Source organism: Epinephelus moara, chromosome 13 (genome assembly GCF_006386435.1).
Source record: "Epinephelus moara isolate mb chromosome 13, YSFRI_EMoa_1.0, whole genome shotgun sequence".
In the NCBI taxonomy this organism is placed as follows: domain Eukaryota; kingdom Metazoa; phylum Chordata; class Actinopteri; order Perciformes; family Serranidae; genus Epinephelus; species Epinephelus moara.
The window spans coordinates 24,686,420-24,705,319 of NC_065518.1; the positions used below are offsets into that span (position 1 = coordinate 24,686,420).

At 41.4% G+C, this 18,900-nt stretch overlaps 1 protein-coding gene across 1 annotated transcript in view; it reads left to right on the plus strand.

The window, feature by feature from the left end:
* Positions 1 to 18,900, plus strand: part of cpped1 (calcineurin-like phosphoesterase domain containing 1) — a 58,061-nt gene that overhangs the window by 10,366 nt on the left and 28,795 nt on the right. Inside the window, exons 2-4 of the mRNA XM_050060817.1 lie at positions 12,635 to 12,807; positions 15,278 to 15,403; positions 15,589 to 15,721. Coding sequence (XP_049916774.1) covers positions 12,635 to 12,807; positions 15,278 to 15,403; positions 15,589 to 15,721 — 432 coding nt within the window. The remainder of the gene's footprint in view (positions 1 to 12,634; positions 12,808 to 15,277; positions 15,404 to 15,588; positions 15,722 to 18,900) is intronic.

Genomic DNA, 18,900 nt, shown 5'->3' on the forward strand with positions numbered 1-18,900 from the left:
CACCTGCAGAACCACTCCTTTATTGGGGGTGTCTTGCTAATTGCCTATAATTTCCACCTGTTGTCTATTCCATTTGCACAACAGCATGTGAAATTGATTGTCAATCAGTGTTGCTTCTTAAGTGGACAGTTTGATTTCACAGAAGTGTGATTGACTTGGAGTTACATTGTGTTGTTTAAGTGTTCCCTTTATTTTTTTGAGCAGTGTATATAAAAAAAAAAGAGAGAGATAGTTGTGAAAGGAACCCAACCCAAAAGAGTACTCATTATGCAGAATGGCTTATTTTAGAGTAACACATATAGTACAATTGGAATATAATCATTTAGACATTAATGTGTTTTTAATTTCAGTGTTGCAGCTGGTAAAGGTTGAGCTCATTTTAATAAGTTTATATGCTGCTGAGCAACTTAATCTACAGTAATATATCACTATTTATTAGTTGACTATATTTTGTATTATTAATAGTTTGAATATGCACAGTAACAGATTATTATTATTTTTTTTTAAAGATTTTTTTTTTGGGGCTTTTTGCCTTTAATATACAGGACAGTGTGAAATGGGGAGATAGAGAGAGTGGGGGGACGACATGCAGCAAAGGGTTGCAAGCCGGAGTCGAACTCGCGACCGCTGCAGCGAGGCATCACCTCTATACATGGGGCGCCGGCACTATCCACTAAGCTACCGACGCCCCGCACAGTAACAGATTAAATGTCAAATAAAAAGTAAATATGTGTAGTGGAGTAAAAGTATTAAGTACCATAAAATGGAATACTCAAGTAAACTACTGGTACCTTAAAAGTCTAAGAACAGTTCTTGAGTAAATGTATTGTTACATTCCACCACTGGAATTTAGCATGCATGTTATGTTTTTTGCGCAAATATATCACTGAATGACATCATTTATTATAAAAAATGATGTCTAAATGATTTAGATGTTATTCCTTCATTTAGTGCAGACTGTAGATTTCAAAAGTGGCAGATAGAATTTCTGTGTGGCAGACCAAAGGAAAAAGAAAACTTGCCTGCCACAGTGGCAGGCGATGAAAAAGTGAATCTCAGACCCTGCATCCAAGTATCCTTATCGTCTCCATGACTGCACCATTTAGACCAAAACATGGCTGCCATACATTTTCCCACATCTCTCCCCCCGTCTCACTCTGATCTGATGCATTTATAGGTCGCAGCAAGATCTATTTCAGATGCACAGTGGGACAGTAGATAGTGTAAGCGTGGGGTTTAAACCTCGAGGCCTTGGGGACCTTTAAACGCCGTGGCGTCAGCCCTTGTTACTGTCAGCCCCAACAGAGCAGGTTGTGTGTGCCATCCTCATTACTCGCCATGTCCGTCACTTGCCTGGCAACTGGGCCGCTGCATCAGCAGGGAGGAGGGAAGAGATATTATAGCCGGAGCTGCTACTTCCGTCTCCCAGCTGACATTTCCCCTTAAACTGTTTATTTACAATACAGAATGAATGGGTGGCGGCCAGGGGAAGCTGGCTGTCAACCGGTATTGTCAACACTGCTGCCTGTCGGCGACAGGAAATTGGCAACTGTATTTCTGTTCCCACGGATTTCACTCTCTATCGCTCCTCTCCTTCGCTCTCACATTCTGCTTTCCTATCTGTCTGTCCCTCTCCTCTCCATCTTTCTCTCTCATCTGTCTCTTCTCTTTAGCGAGCAGCTGCGGTCTCATGCCTCATACCTTATTTTGACAACCTTCATTTGCAAGTCTGACACCGTACACAAACACATTTATTCTTGCCTCTGATGAATCTATCTAAAAGCGTCCGTGTGAATTAAATCTAGTGTGGAGGAATCAAAAGTTGTGTGTATTCTTGTAATTGTTCTGAAACAATAAAAACCAATAAGGTCAAAGTGTTTGTCACTGTTGTTATTCACTCGAGATGGAGAGAAACCCTGATGGATTCAAAGACTTTTATTCTCTTTCCATCACAGTGGTCCACAAGGTACAATCCCATTCCCCCAAACAAAACTAGGTCCCGCTTCCTAAAGATATGCTGGTCAGCGCTTGCTCCCACAACACTGTGTCATCCAGACCTCTACTGATAGAACGTTCCTTGATCCCAATTCCCTGTCTCCTCTCCAATCCAAGCCAATCCCCAAGAGACACTTTCTCATCTCAAGGACTTCCTTCAATCTCTCGCACTCACTTTCCCGCTCTCGTGTCTTTCTCTCACTTATTTTCAAAGCTGACAAATGAAGAGGATAAAGAGCAGGGAGGGGGGCGTTAGCGGAGGGAGGAGGTGGGGAGCTGATTAGATTAGAGAAACATGCTGGACTTAACACTCTCCTAATGAGCACTACAAAGGATCCAAGCTCTGTCTCTGGGGGTTCGTGAGGGATGTTACGCATGATACGCGGGGAGAACTGTTCCAAGTATGTGTGCATATCTGCAGTGTGTGAAACTCATAAAGGTGAAGTAGAGGTTACATTGGGACTTCCCTGTCCTCTCTCTGTAACTGTGGAAACCTGTTTAATTGCCATAAAAGGCCGATAAAACGGGACTCTCCATGGGATTCTTAAGAAGAGGTGTGGAAAGTATGAAGACTGTCTAGGGAGAGTTTGGTTTTGGGACATGTGGAAGCATTTTGGAATTTTTTTTGGAGGAGGTGGCTGAGCATGGGAGTTCTGTGTGTGTTTTTCTGATGGTATCGTCTAGTTCCCTGTGGGCTGTAATAGTTTTTTTAGGGGATTTGGGATTACCAAGAGGTGTAGAAGTTTAGAAATGTCCTCCAAGTCTTTCAGGGGCATTGTAAGACAATCCCAAGCCATATGGGATATTTAGACTCCCAGATTTCTCTGAGTTTGCCTTGGTGTCTTCTCCAAAGCCCCTCTCACACATGCACCACAAACCTGAAACCTGAAATTATCTAGACATTACCCGGCAGAGCTGTATGGGAGAACACAAATGGTGAAATCAGTTGGATCAGACATTAAACGGACTTTACCTTGCCAGCGGCCGAGTCCAGAGTCCGTGTAATGTCTGATTGAGCCCATGAGTAAATAGAGCAGGTAACTGTCTTGAGAAGTCACAGCGAGTGAGTGGGCGTGTTGATGACATTTCTATCATGTGGCTAAAGCAAAACCAGGAGAAAATAAACATCCGAGGGTGAAGAGGAAGGGTCATTTACACAAAGGCAGCACAAGCACGTCTAACTGGTGAGACGATGAGATTCAGGAACCTTTGCCTTTGTTGAAATCTTCCGAAAATTCCAAGGAATGGCAAGAGACTTTGTTGTTTGTGACGAAATACCGAACTATCTATGTGCCTGTGGTGTAATCAACGTCATGTCCTTCCTCCTCCAAGCTCTACCTGCAACCCCTGGCCTAAACCAAATGTAGTATGTTCAGTAGTTGAGAACGCTTCTGACAAGGACAATCTCCTTTTGTGTGCTATATGTGTGAAAGAAAACTCCAGTCAGTTTTCATAATTTTCCCAAAACTGACAATCTGACATTGATGCCTTCTTTACACAACATTTGTCCACATGTGCGAAGATGAAAAAGTTTCAGCTTTCACTGTCACTTTTCACATGAAAAACTGAATGCATGAATATCTTCCAGGTGAAACCATCTGAAAATGTGTGCCAGTGGGACCTTTTTTCCCATATTCAAATGTGGCCGTTCAGAGCAGCTCTAAACGCTTGTCACAGTGTACAAACTAGTTCTCCTCCAGCATAACTTGACTTTTATCAGATGCCCAAACCACCTCAATGGACTCCTTTCAATGTGGAGCTTCCCTCTGATGTCTGGGCCCAGCCACACTGTGAAGGAAACTCATTTAGGCTGCTAGTATCCAGGATTTCATTATCTCAGGTATTACCCGAAGCTCATGACCTTAGGTGAGAGTTGAAATGTAGATTAACTGGTAAATCCTCACTCCTCGTTGCACCAGTCCAACAAAAGCCTGCATAACTGCTGATATGTTTATGCAGTGCTCACGGCATATTGCATTTATGTAAATAAGGACGATCAGAAAAACCATTGTCAGCCTCTGTGGACAGTCGAGAGTTTTTTGAAGGTAAAGATATTTCCTGCAGATGACAACAGAGGAACAATAACACAGTTTCAATTATATTGGCTCCATTGCTCTTTTGGAGGAAAATGATAAAAGGTGATGGAGAAAAAAAAGGTTAATATATTGAACACACTCACAATGCTGAAAAGAGCTGACATTTTCTTCCTTCTGTCAGATCTAAACATGGCATTAATCCATGTCTATGCATACCAGAATCACCATGATGTCAACCATGGTGAACAAGAGGTATAAGCTTGGCTGATGTCATGCGGGGATGTCTTTTCAGCCCAATCTTGACTCAAGTTCTTTAACATTGGATATCTTACAATTCCAAAGTTGATTTGACACTTATATTTATCTAATCCCAATGTTCAAAACTATATAAAATTAATTCACATTTACTCACTTTAATTTTAGCTGGCAGCAAAATGCTGCACTGTAGAGCCAAGCTGTCGTAAAAGAGAGCAGGGCTGCTTAACAAGCAGGTTGAGGTGGCCAAAACACATTAGAGTTCAATAAAGAAAGGAAATAAAAATTATATAAAACAGATCCTTCTGGCACCTAGAAACTACACAACTCTCAAAGTTGTCAGATTGCTGCACTGATTACATTACACAGCAATCTGTTTTAAAACGGGGTATCTTAAAGTTGTTGGGTTTTGCACATTACACAAGTGATTGGGGGGACAAACATTACAAGACATTTCACAAGGACGAATTCCAGTAAGGTCTGTCTGGTCTCCAGACTACATTAAAACATGCACATGAAGTGATAGACTAAAATATGTAAGAATACTCGTGAGACAGAAGTTCTCTCCTCCAAAAATTGATGTCCACAAGAAGCTAGTGAACCAAGTTGTTTGTGTGCTGGTGTGCAGCATTAAAACAAGAAAGAGAAACAACTTCTTTCCTTTATAAATCCTTTTACAGTTAGTAAGCAGTATGATGTTTTGGGTGGGTGAGACTTGGCTGGAGGCAAACCAATTCTCTACAGACATTAGCGAGCACTAGCTAGCAAGTTCTGTTGGCTTGTTTTAGACAATGGAGGAAGATGATGTTTGTGGCGCATTCAGAAATACTCGTTCCGAGTGCCGGAGCGCACTCTGGCACAAACTTGACCGTCGGTAAATTTGGAGCACTGTCTTAAAGTACCATTCAGTTATCCCAGCACCGCACTCTCAGAGTAGCAAACGCACTCTCGGCACTCTGTCTGAGAAGACGGAGCAGCAGAACGCAGAGTGGAGTGAATGTGTGATTAACTTAACCTTTGTTAACTGATATAGAAATATAATGCTGCGTTTCTTCGACCAACAGGGCTCTTATTTTTGTTTAGAGCGTCAGACTGAATTTATGAACGCACACTGTCAGGTCAGTCACTCTCCAGGAACAGGAATGTTACTTGAAAAAGTTAACACTGACCAATAAGACCAGACTGGCCAACTCATATGATCTCAATCAGTGGATGACTGACTAAGTTTGTTGAAGCTTATGCTAGCTAATGCACAAAAAAGTTAGCGTTACCAACAAAAAATCCAACATTCCTCTTAATACTGCCCCAGTTTTTGATTAGATGGACAAAATAACCCTTAATACACGTATTGTTACTCTACAACAGTAAATACTTTTTCCGTAACCTCATTTGAAGTGTGCGCTGCAGATGCAAACATTTTTGATGATCGCCTCCATCCAGTCCTTTCATTTTATTACATTTAACCATAGTTGTCTTTGTTTTGTTGACGGGCAGTGGCCGTCAACTCCTTCTACTCCTTCTAGCCATGACTCCTTCTATTCTGTCTCCCAATAACACAACAAGACAACATTTTAAGACTCCCACATAGCCTATAGCCCTGTGGTGGTGAGTCATGCTTTGCCTCCAGCTAAGGAAATTACGTCATTGTGGCGTTGGCCCTAGAAGCGTCTTTGCTTCTCTTGTTCCATGTCTTGCGCTCTCATCAGCTTTAAGTCATTGCTGCTGTCATCACAGATCAAAACAAATTCACATTTTAAAGGATTTGGACTCGCAGACTGCTCCAGATATTTAACCAGCTAGATCTCTCGGACGTGTGCAACACTTAGGCGCATCTCTCAGATCACACAAAAAAAGAATTCCCACATAGAAGTTGTCACTCTCAGCAGCAGGAGTTGATCTGCCACTGATCTGGTTCTGCTGTCGGCAAGTTGAAAATAGGACTTAAATCGCACAGTTTAAACTTTAAACATAAGGTTCAGCTCAGGACATGTCAAGTTTTATAGTGACAGTTCACAGGACATTACAGTTTACACGTTCTCCGAACCCATCGACTTCCGGCAGACGGCGATACAGCCTCTGGGGGCAGACCCCCGATTTTTTGGCATTCCGGTTTGAGGAGGCGAATTTCCGTTTCTGACTTCCGTTTATATATAAGTAAATATGCTGAACCACTGCGATGGATCCAGAGTTTGCAGTGACGCCAATTATGTTCCGCCTCGTTAGTTCACCGCATGGAGCGTTTAACCTGGCAACAACTGCAGCCAGCTCAAACGTGATTGATCAATATCACACGGACTACAAACAGCCTAGCACCGGAAACCAGGGCTCTTCCGCTCTTCTTCGGAGGCAAGATCTCTGGGGTTTGCCTACAGACTCTACATTCACTGAATGTAGAGTCTGTATATAGATACTACGGTTTACAGTACTTTGGGTGCATTTCAGTGCTCACAGAACTGATCCAGCATATTTTAATCTAACAAAACCGTGTGTGTGAAAGGTTGTGCAATGCATTTAATACAAATTCATTCTACCTACCAGCTTGTCATGAACTGTAGGCCAGTGCCACGTCAGCACAACCTGTCAGTGCCGGTGCTGTACATGCTCGAGTTAGTCACAAATATAGAGGTGAAAAAATAAAGTTGTTTAAGTGTAGAAAATGTATGTGACAGCAAGACCCCACAGACTGAGGCCTGTGTGCAGTCCTGACTCTCGATTGAGAGAAGTGGTCACAGTGTTGGACAGGCTTAAGGAGAACTTGCCAAAGTCTGCTGTCAAGGTTTGAGAATCAGAGTGTTGCAATCTCATTAAATGAACGAGGCCTTTCAGTCAGAGTTCCGTAGAGAGCAGAGAGCAGCAGTGTGTTTTTATTTCTGTATACTGAGCTCTGTACATTTATCGTTTATGCCAAAAGAGTAAGGCAGCATGATAAAATGTATACATGAAAAACATTTCTCACAATGCTTCATGAGCCTTAATTTTTCCTGCTTGTTTATGAAATGAACTTACCTGCAGTGTTTTTATTACTTTTTTGTGCACACTCTTTGTCATTTCTTAATATCAGGAATACTTTAGGAAATGGATTCTCATCACAAATCCTCTACTCCCCCGTGTATTCTACCCCTTACCAAGCAAGTGGTCATTTGCACAATGTCCTATAGCAATATTACCAGTGGTTAAAGGGGAAGTGAAAAATATATCCAGATAAATATGAATCCAGATTTATAATGAATAAGCAGTCTTGACTTTCCAAATGCATCAGGACATATGTATCCAAACAACCTACAAATTTTAAACTTGGTGTCTTAATGTCATGCCAATAACCACTCCCTAATAATCTAAAGCAAGGTGTCTCAAATGCAGATCGATGAGGGAACTGTATGCCGGAGGATTGGTTTACGCTGTGTAGTGCTGAAGGATGATTCATGGATATTGCCGTGTTAGCGGATGGCTGTAGTTGAGGGCAAGCAGCTGGAGGTGTAAGGAAGCAGAAGGCAACGCAGCGTCCCTGCTACTCTCTGTGGATACCAGTGCTGGGTTTTTTTTTTGTTTTTTTTTCATATTTATGTATTCAAAAAAGTAAAATGTGGCAACATGGTCTTGTGTGAGCCCCTCCCTGCTTCCCAGGCACTCAATTATACACATTCACACTCGGGTGGTGTCAAGCATGAAACATTTTTTCCGTTTTTAGCTCACAGGCTCCATTTTAGATTTATCTAAGCTTGTAAAAATACTTTGAGAAACTGACCTTATAAAAATAGAAACAAATATCCACTTGTGAATAAATGGTTCAAATCTATCAAAATCCAATTGTCTGTAACAGCAGGGTTAGTTGAGAGCTATCAACTGCAACAATTGCCACAGCATTTCAAATGACAACATTTATGCCCCCAACTCTCCGTCCCAGCTTCATTAGCGCAGCTGCCTTTGTTTGTATGTAATTGTGGCAGCGGTCAAATATTGTAATTGTGGAATAATGAGTCTACATTGTTGTGGCTTTTCTGTTTTCTTTAAGACTTTGCTTCAGACTGGCAGCTCCCCAGAGCCCAAATTAGATATTTAGTTTTTCTCAAACTGTGCTAAACATCATCCACTGGAAACCACTGCTAATACCGCTGATCTGTTTATTGATAATCACTGAATATTGCAGAGTGTGTAAAAAATAATGGAGGTAGCACAGTGACGTCACACACTGGTTTGTGGACTCCGGTTTTGAAGCCTCAAGTTAGGCATTACAGCCATAGCCATCTTGTTTTTTACAGAGCCAGAAGTGACTGTATTTGGACAAAAGGGTGGAGCTGTGGAGGATGGAGTGAAGGATCTGACTAAAGCCCAGTTTAGACCAAAGATTTGCGACAAGACAAGTTGAAACAGGCAACTACTTGCAAAGTGCCATTCTGCAACATTCTAAAACCCTGCCGGTTTAGACCAACACAACTAGATGAGATGGTGTATCATCTCTATGCAACAACCCTCTACAGGGTTTAGCTCACTTCTGGAGCCAGCCTCAAGTGGCCATTCAAGGAACTGCACTTTATGGCACTTTCAGTTGGCTTCATTTTCCAGGCCCCAAAGGTTGTGCCTTGTTGATAACACTGTAAACTGACAAGTAGGGTATCTTGATGTGCATCACAAAATGTAATATATAGAGTTGTACCGATACCGATACCAGTAGCGGAAATGCCTCCGATACTGCCTAAAATGCGGCATCGGGCATCGGCGAGTACAGCCTATGACCAATCCGATACCACGCACATATCATTTGAACATCGCCATCGCAATGTGCGCATGTGCAATAGTCACATCGCAGGACATGCAATGTTTTCTCTTTTTGTAGAACATGTAAACTTTTGTTTTGCTTCAGAAAAGCAGCTCTGAAGTTCTGCCCGTTGCTCCGCTCCGCTCGCCTCTCTCTCCCTCTCTGATAACAGCAGCCCCTCCCCCTCTCATGCACACGCTGCAGTCACACACTGAAAATGAGCGACATGCAAGAGGGAGAAACGGTAAAGGATGATTTATGCCTGGTACACACTACACAACTTTTCTGCCCGTTCTGAAAGTCACACTATGTCACATTACATGATTGTGGAGTCATAAACTCATGCCATGACTTGACCAACAGACATGACACACTACACGATGGTACACACCAATTATCCCCGGTAGACTTTCACGACGTGTGTGACGTCATCGGGTTATTCTTGTCCTATTTTTATTACTTTTACTGTTATTTGAGTCACTGCCAGAACTGTGTCTGTTCATGTGCCAGCAGAAATGTTGTTGTAACGTAAAAAGCGGCAGCAGATGGCAGGAGCTACATTTGAAGCACTGTATGTAAACTTAAAAGTCACTGGTTTCTCCACAACTAGTTCCTACAAACATTTCAGAATAAAAGCCTATTTAGAAAACGGAGGGATTCTCTCAGCTGAGGTTATGAGGGGCTTTTAATTTGAAACACGTTCAGGAAGTGTTGAGTTTGAAATGACGGCGCGCTATATTAACTTTATCAAGGCAACGGGAGCAGATATAAAGTAAAAATATAAAAACACAGAGGGAATGATAAATAACGGTCCTTTTATAATGTAGTCTGTTTCAAATGAAGCTGGTAGCCTCTGTAGTTGTGGTGAGTAAAAGCCCCGCCACTATTTTTTTATTTTCTTACTTTAAGTCATCTGGTGAAAATTCTTGTATTTGTTAATACAAGCCCTACATTCTACTGTAGCCTTTAAAATGTCTTTTTAACCAAATTGTGTAGCTGCACTTCAACCCGTGTCTTGATCTGTGTCAAAACTGGATAATAATAATAATAAAAAGTTTTATGGCATTCATTCTACTATTATGTATTTATTTCTTAATATTTTACATAGAGTTTCAGGAGTTGAGACATAAAACAATTCATATCCCATCCATTTTTAGGGATGTCCTGATCCAGCTTTTTCCACTTCCGATCCGATACCGATATTACAGCCTTGAGTTTTGGCCGATACTGATCCGATCCAAGCACGTATTATACATATTCACTTATTTTGTTGTCAGTCATGTTCAGTGTTTCCCACAGGACAGGAATCTATTTGTGGTGGTGTGGTCGGGGGGGGGAGGAGGAGTTAATTACTAACAAGCAGAACCTTACAGCATCAACTCGCTTTCAAATGTCCGCCACGGACATTTACACAATGTCACGGATAAACATGGGTAAATGCATGAAAAAAAAATCATCACATATCACAAGACATACTTGACATTTAACAAACAATGCAGCCTTTCCTTTTCAGTTATTTTAGTAATGTCAGTGCCAGCCTGGTGCTGCTCTTTCCTGGGACAACAGAGGGGACAAAAAACCACACACAATATTGTACAACTGTTTAAACAAGCAATAGTCCATCCATGGCTTTCACTAATTGTGCCCAAAACAATGCCATCAGTGCTCTTTACTTAAACAGTAAGAGTGTAAACCAAATAAAAATATCACTCTCAAAAAACCAGAGCAGAAAACAAATAGTCAGTTAACTAAATTGACCGCTACTCTTCCTACCCTCCGTGTGTGTCTGCTGTCTGCATGCTGGCCTGGTGGATTGATAGTAAGAGCTGGAGCGGATACTGGAATGGACTGCTTGAATCGCGGAGCGCTGGGCTGGTCGGAAAACCTGGATTGGACACCATGAAAAACTGTATCGGAGTTCTTGGATCGGCATTTTTCCATGCAGTCGGATCTGATGCCGATGCATGTTTTTTGCTAATATCAGCGGCCGATACCAATCCAAATGTCGGATCGGGACATCCCTACCATTTTTATTTTACGCGCTGGTATCAGATCGGTACTCGGTATCGGCAGATACCTAAGGTTCAGGGATCGGAATCAGTATCAGGAAGGAAAAAGTGGTATTGGTACATCTCTAGTAATATATAGTATAATAGTTTCAGTTTCACTTTTTGTGGCACAGAAGTAGTTTCCTAGAACAAAATGAAAGAAATTTACCAAAACAAACTGCACCCTCATGCTCCTTCTATTCTGCATTTCTATTTTTATGTTAAATAAAAGAGCATTTTGTGCATGAGCGTTGTAAGGTTTGATGAAAGGAATAATCATGAATGTAATAGTGCACACCAAAGCACTATGACATGTTGTAAATTGTAGCTTACATATAGCATTCCCAAGTAGTAGATATTGACCGAGAGACTTGCTGGAGCTGTGCTGGCAGCTCAACTAATTACAAGATTTACCCTCAGGTGTCATCAGCCCATGTCAGGCTCGCCAGTGAGTTGCAGTACTTTACGACATTGTTGACTGCTAGCGATGATCGCTGAACATTTTATAGCACTAATCTTATTGTTCTTCTTGAAATACAACCTCTTTATATGTGAGGAAATTGTTATACTGTAAATGTATATTGCACAGAAGCAGTTACTCTCTAAACCTGAGTGGGAATGCAGTAATCAAAGTGTCACACAGAATCTGTTTTACATAACAAAAAAGGCCTTCATGTCTCCTTTTGTATTTTAGTGCATGTTTGTGTGTTTGTATTGACAATTTGAAGTCTGACGGGCTGGCTTAATTATAGAAGAGAGACAAGTGAAAACGACGTTTTACCTTTTATCTGGGATGCGTTTTAAACTCTGCATTCTCTCGCTCTGTCATGCACAAGATGTTCTGTCGGGAAAAGGCTCTTATGTAATGAGTCCTATCCAAACATCCAAGGAAACGTTTGCTCCAAAAGTAGGCCAGTAAAATAATTACTCAGATGAATAAAAGGGAAACGAAATAAGAGAGGAGAAGAGGGAGAGGAAGGAATAACTTAAGAGCAGGGGCTGATAGGTTTGTTTGATATGCTTTCTAAATTATGAATAGACTTGAGTCTCTCCCATTCTCTGTCTTTTACCTACACTGGGACTGAAGTCATGTTTTGTATGCTTGTCCTTTGGCATAGAACTCCTGATTGTAACACAAACAAATGAACACCTTGTAAAACCAATAGCCTCATGTGTCTTGGGCCAGTGAACCGCTCACCTCTGAAAGGTTGGGTTTGCCATGTGGACCTGGGAGGTTTCCACCAGAACACTACTCATCATGTCAGTAACCATGGTGATGTAAAGTCGAGCTGTACAGACTATTGATCATTTTCTGGGCTGTCATCGTTATCATCCAAATAATCCCCTTTCCCTAAGGCGGCTCTCACCTGTAGTATCCTTCACGCTCACATTCTGACAGTTTTCATCCCTTTTTCTCTCATTTTATGTTTTCCAGGGAACATGTTTTTATCAATATTGATTTTTCTGATCCAAATCAGTGTTGTTTTGTTTTTCTGTGTGGATGTTTGTAACTACCAACTAATAAGTTCCCCTTTCCTCCCCAGACACTCCATTCAGAGAGAGTCAGGAGCAAGACCTGAAGGCGGCCTTGAAGGGGACAGATCCCGCCATCCCATTGGTGTTTGTCAGTGGGAACCATGACCTGGGCAACACTCCTACTCCAAGGACACTGGAGCAATACTGCAGCGCTTGGGGGAACGACTATTTCAGCTTCTGGGTAAACGCCTAAAACATTTAGTAGTAGTAGTAACCACAACATCTAGTCGCATTTGACTCAGCATTCGCTCCAGAGGGGAACATAATGGCACTGTGTCCCAACAGCAAGCAAGCAACTATTGCATTGCATAGCACAACATTTGAGCTCCTCATTGAATCCATTACGTATTTCTGTTACATTATGTAAACAAATGAGGTACCTATCAACTGTATACTTGAGATCAGACTATTATATTGCGATATTTACTGGAAATGACATACAATATAGCCAACAACAAGTAGGTTGTTATTAGCAATGGTCATTAGCAGAAACTATCAGCTCCCTGACGGTCTGACGATCTCGCTCCAGCTAGCTGCCACCTTATGCTGGTATTTGTAAAGAAAAAGGAGGAATCATGTAGATAATTCCTCATTTCAACAATCATGAATCAGCCATTCCTCGTCCAGTATTGCGCTTTCAAAGCGAGCAACAGGAGTAAATAGAAACAGGGTGTGTGATAAAAGTTCAGCTCAAAATGGCACACGGCATCGCACCCAGAATGCTGCCTGGTAAATGCTCAGCCTCATGGAGCCAGACCATCTCCTCAGTGCTGTACATGTCAGCGCTGAGGAGATGGTCTGGAAGCACCATATTATCATTCTGCTACAGGGGAAAAAATCGTGGGTGGCGATAAAGGCCAAAATACAGTGACGGTGCCCTTGTAAAATAGTGTTGGGGGGGAACACACAGTGGCAGTGCTAACTGTTAGCGTCACACAGCTAATGTTACCAAATGGTTATTAACTGGTCAAACCGTATCGTTATCTGTGTGAGTTTGTTGGGACAGTTTAAGGGCTCAGTAGTTGGGTTTCCATCCACCTATTTTTATTCGCATTTTCAACAATTGCAGAAAAAAACTTGAAAGTGCGATTTTTGGCAATGGAAACAGATTTAGCGAATAAATGATGACGTAGGCTACCGAATCCCACTTCTACTTCACACACACGCCTGTGTGAACTTAGAGAGAGGTAATTACTCCAGTGTCAGGTGAGTGTATTTCATAACTTACCTGAATAGACTGGACGTGTTGAATACCGACCTAATACATATCATGTGCGCTGCCTCGTGTACCAACACAGACAGCATTATGTAAGCTACGCTGATATGAGTGTGATGAGAGCTCTCGCAATAGCCAAGAAGTTCCCAAGGAATCTCTCCATCTTGTTGTAGTCATGGATGTGCCGGTAATTGTTTACATCAGTTGTGGACATGAGACGCTCTCAATGACGTCATCTCACAGCGCCCTCTTCTTCTACGGGTGTTCTTTTGCATTTTTATTTTTATTTTTCACGAGAAGCGCCACCTACTGCTCAACCTGTTGACTTCCAATAGTCGCAAAACAATAATGAATGGAAATGTGCATAAAGTCACATTTTCTTTTGTGCATTTTCACAAAATTCGCTTAAAATTTGTGATACATTTGGATGGAAACCCAGTTACTGTTGGGTGTTAGTGGTGCTGCTGTGTAAGCTCGTGCATACTGAGAAAACTCACCGAGAGGAGAGAGGCTCCATTGACAACTCTGTTATCAACAAAACGTTTGCTCATCTGTCAGGGTGTCAGGACAGTCTGGGATCAGACCCTCGGTGCAAAAAGGATATAATTCAGGTATTGTTTGACTGGAGACGCTTCAAAAGATGTGGCAAATCAACTCTGACTGGCCGTGTCAGAACAGATGAACTTCGGGTGTAAGAGTCCTGCAAGACGGAGTCTGGGCTTTTCTGAGGTGCATTCACTGGTTGTTTTATGCTTTGTAAATCTTAACACCAGTTCACCAAAAAAGCAAAGCAGGCATGCCTTAATCTTCATCAAAACTTGCCATGCAGGCATGTAGGTTGTTAGCTCTGAGGCTGTTTTTGTTTCCATTAGCAAAGGGGATTTATAAAAAATGGTAAAAAGGAGATAGCAGAAGGATGGGAAATGCTGGCCTAAATAGCCGGCCAATGGCAGGCTCATAGCCACAGTCTATATCAGGTGAGTCAGACTAAAATTGCCATGACATCATCAACGTTATTTTTTCAGACTTCCTCCAGAGCCACAGAGCATTATAAAACAGTTTTTACAGGCCCACCTGTGTGGGATTGTGGTTTTTTTTTTTTTTTTTCATGTTGAAATCTCTGTTGGCTCTTGACTGTCATTACTTAACTTCTGCCCAGCATTAACATGCATGTAGGCCCATATATACCATATATAGTCCTGTATACATGTGTGTACCCACTTGAACCCACTTTAAAAGCTTTAAAACTTTGTACACATGCTCACTTTGCCCATGAAATGGAGTGAGGCGTTTGTGTGAATAGAAATGTATAGAAATAGAAAATCCACTATAAAGTGAACCCCTTGTTTCTATGTAAGTTGTTGTTATAGTTCGAAAAATGGATAAGGTGTAGTTCACTAACATCTACCACATCTCTCTGTCTCTTCTGTCTCAGGTGGGTGGTGTCTTCTGCCTGGTTCTGAACTCCCAATTGTTCTATGACGCCTCGGCCTGCCCTCATCTGAAGGAGGCCCAGGAGACATGGCTGGAGGAGCAGCTGAGCAGAGCCTCCTCCTCAACGGTAGAATTGCATCACCGACATTGATTCTATTCTTGTCTGATTTATGGAGACGCGCAGCTAGATAATGTCTCCCCTTTGCCATGTCTGGACGTTTTGGATAATTGCTGCAGCCATTAGACACAACAATTAAAATTTTGTCTTTAGGGATCGGTGCTGAACCCAACCCCTCACATCTGTCTGTACAGGAACCCAAACCCAAACACATCCTGGTGTTCCAGCACATTCCTCTGTACCTAAAGAGCCCAGATGAGGAGGATGACTACTTCAACCTGCAGAGGGTAGTCAGGCAAGACCTGCTGGACAGGTTCAAGAAGGCAGGTAGGACAGCAAGGCTTGTTATTGTGATATAGCCTAAAAATATTGCAATGTTATGTACAGGCCATCTTGCCTAGCTCAAATGCAGACCTTACAGTGACTGTGTCCAGTATTGTGCTCAAGGGCACTTCACCATGACAGACAGTGTGCGTCGTCTCTTCTAACTACAAAGTCTCGTCTATCCAGATTTGTGTATATCTTTGTTTCTAACTTTGAGCTAGAAGTCACAAAATAAATAAAGCAGAGTGTTACTGTTTTGAAAGTCACACAGCTTCCAAAACTATAAAATATCAGCAGTATATTTTGTAATGATGGATTTAGGCCACTGTGAAGTGGTCTTAAATTTCTTGTCTTAAGACGTCTTAGCTAATATTCCTGTTAAACCTGTTCATTTCCAGCATATCTATCTTAAGCACAGTTAAGATCCCAGCCCAGAGGATTAATATGCCATTAGCCAGAACCACAGGAGGAGCTCCTGGCACACACACACACAACACGGGCGCAATTGAATTAATTCATGCATTCACTCCCTATAAGAAGAATAATTCCATAATCAAAATCCATTGTTGTCGGCTTAGAAGAGTCTGAAACAAGGGTATCAGGCTGGGAAACTCTCACAAGGACAATAAGTCTTTAAGTAAGCGCACACACACATACACACGTCCCATCACACTCTCTGGCCACTTCTGCACAGCTGATTGACGGGACCACTCATTCAGACACGTGTCATGCTTCTCAATCATTCATCAAGGTGACTGTCGGGGAATGGTATTAATTTCATTATGCAGCCATTATTCCAGCTTGTATTTAACCATGTTGGCCCGTTTTGGTCTGATGACCCCTCACTCTCATAATTGATTGCTCCTCTAAGGGAGTACTGGTAAAAGATTTAAAGGGCAATCCGTACAGGCTTTTTATATGCAGGAACGGAGAGTGTTTCTGTATGTGCGGAGCATGCTATGCGCAATGTGTCCTTTCTCATCCACACTCTTGTTCACACATGTCCTGCCTCCAATTATAAATTCAGACTACATGCAGGGCATGTACTGTATGAACTATATATGTACATGTACATGGTTATTAATAATTGATGACAGACATGCAGCCGCTTGCTATAAAGCTGCACACACTACATGACTCTCACATGTTTCGTATGCACATATGTGCAAGTACGCTATGTGGTACTTCCAATTACTGCGAGAGCAGGGATGTGATTTGGGACGGTTCGTGATTTATCATGTCATGTCGTATTTTGCTCATCGCCTTTCTGTCCAGTCCTGTCCCATACATAACAATGGGTTCAGGCACAAATGTCAAGCTCTGTCTCTTGGATTTCTCTGGAAATTTCTACTGCGCGGATGGAGACCTCAATGTTTCTGTAAAGTTATCCTTCAGATTTGTGTGTCTATAAAGATTGGTAGTGATTAAGATCATAGGAAATCCAAACTTCTGTATGAAAATTACAGAAAAACACTGTGAAATACAGCACAGCTTTGTCATCATTAGAAGCTTTTGATGAGACAGCTAAATGCACTAAATCTAAAATTAAAATTTGATGACTTGACAAAAGGAATCAAACCAGTTATTATTGAATTATACAGCCTTTGTCTCTCAGTTCTTTCTGCTCTCCTCTGATCCCTCGGTTTCTCTTTCATGCTCCTCTCTTCTTCTTCTACCAGGAGTGTCTTGGTTACTGATGCTGTGGCATTTGTACTCTACTGTAGTATATCCTGGAGGCATGCTTGAAAAAGAGACTGACTGTCATCATCGTTGTGCCCGGTGTCAGTTTATGATAGAGGTGCTACAGTACATTCACACCAGATATTGATCAGAAAATAATTTTAGATTTATAACCATGCTCACAGCGTGGCTCTGTGGAGGGAAATGTCACTTGGTTGGTCAGTTGTTTGTTGTTGTTTTTTTGTGAAAAATTACATACTGACATTGGTGATCCCTTAAGGTTTTGTTTTGTGCAATCATCAGGTCAAAGTTTTAATTTGTCCAATTCATTAATGACGAGCATATCTGAGCTGTAGGGTCCGTGTACCATTCCTTCATTTGAATTTCAATTAAGAACAAAAAAAAACAATAAAATGGGAAAACGATTTGTTATTTCATTATTTGTTTTTCAATGTCCAACAAAAAACAGATTTTGACTTCTTTTTCAAATATTTCATTTAGTGTGCAGGTCAAAAATAGAACATTTAGAAAACGGTCTCGATCCCTTTTTTTATTTTCATATTTAATCTCTCTCATTTCTGTGCCCCGGAAGTTATTCAGCCTAGCGCATACTTAATTTACTGTCTGATACTGATAGTAGGCTGTTGTTTATTATAGCTGCCTTGGAGTCCCAAGGATTATGCGCTTGTTGTCGCGACGTAAAACATAACTTTGACTCTGTAACATCGCCATTGCTCTCAAAGGCTCTGCTAGATCTGCAGTGATCTTGTCTTCGTCCGAGTTTCGCCGCTGCTGCTGATGCTAACTAGCTTGTATGTGAGCCGTTACCATTGGCTATGTGGGGGAAAAAAGCTGTGGATTGACTTCCGGGTCATACATAAAAGAATAAATGAATATCAAAATCAAAATTGGCATCGAGACCGTTTTTTAAATGTTGTATATTTGACCTGAACATGAAATTAAATATTTGAAAAAGAGATCGAAATCATTTTTTTTGTTCGACATTGAAAAACAGACAATGAAATAACAAATCATTTTTCCATTTTATTGTTTTTCGTTCGTAATTGAAATTCAAATGAACGAATGGTACGGGCCCTGTAGCTGTGTACTTGTTTTATATTTATGTGTTTTAAGGATAAGGAGAGATGAGTATATGAATTATTTGGGAATTTTATTATGTAAAATAGGGATGCACCGAAATGAAAATTTGTGGCCGAAGCCGAATAATATTAAACGCTTGGCCGAATATCGAGTACTGAATACCGAATGCCGTTGTTTAGTTTTTCATTAGTTTTTGCAGATTTGGCAGGATTCGCCATTTCGTTTCTGTTGCTGGTTGAAATCTGTACTCACACAGCGTGCTGAATGATTTATTTTCCCCGCACAAAACTATTTTTAGTCGCAAATGCGAGTGCGGTGACGGACGGAGTAAAATATCACCACACTGCCAACATTTTACTCCGTCCGTCACCGCACGCTGTTTGATTGCGTTATCAAAACAC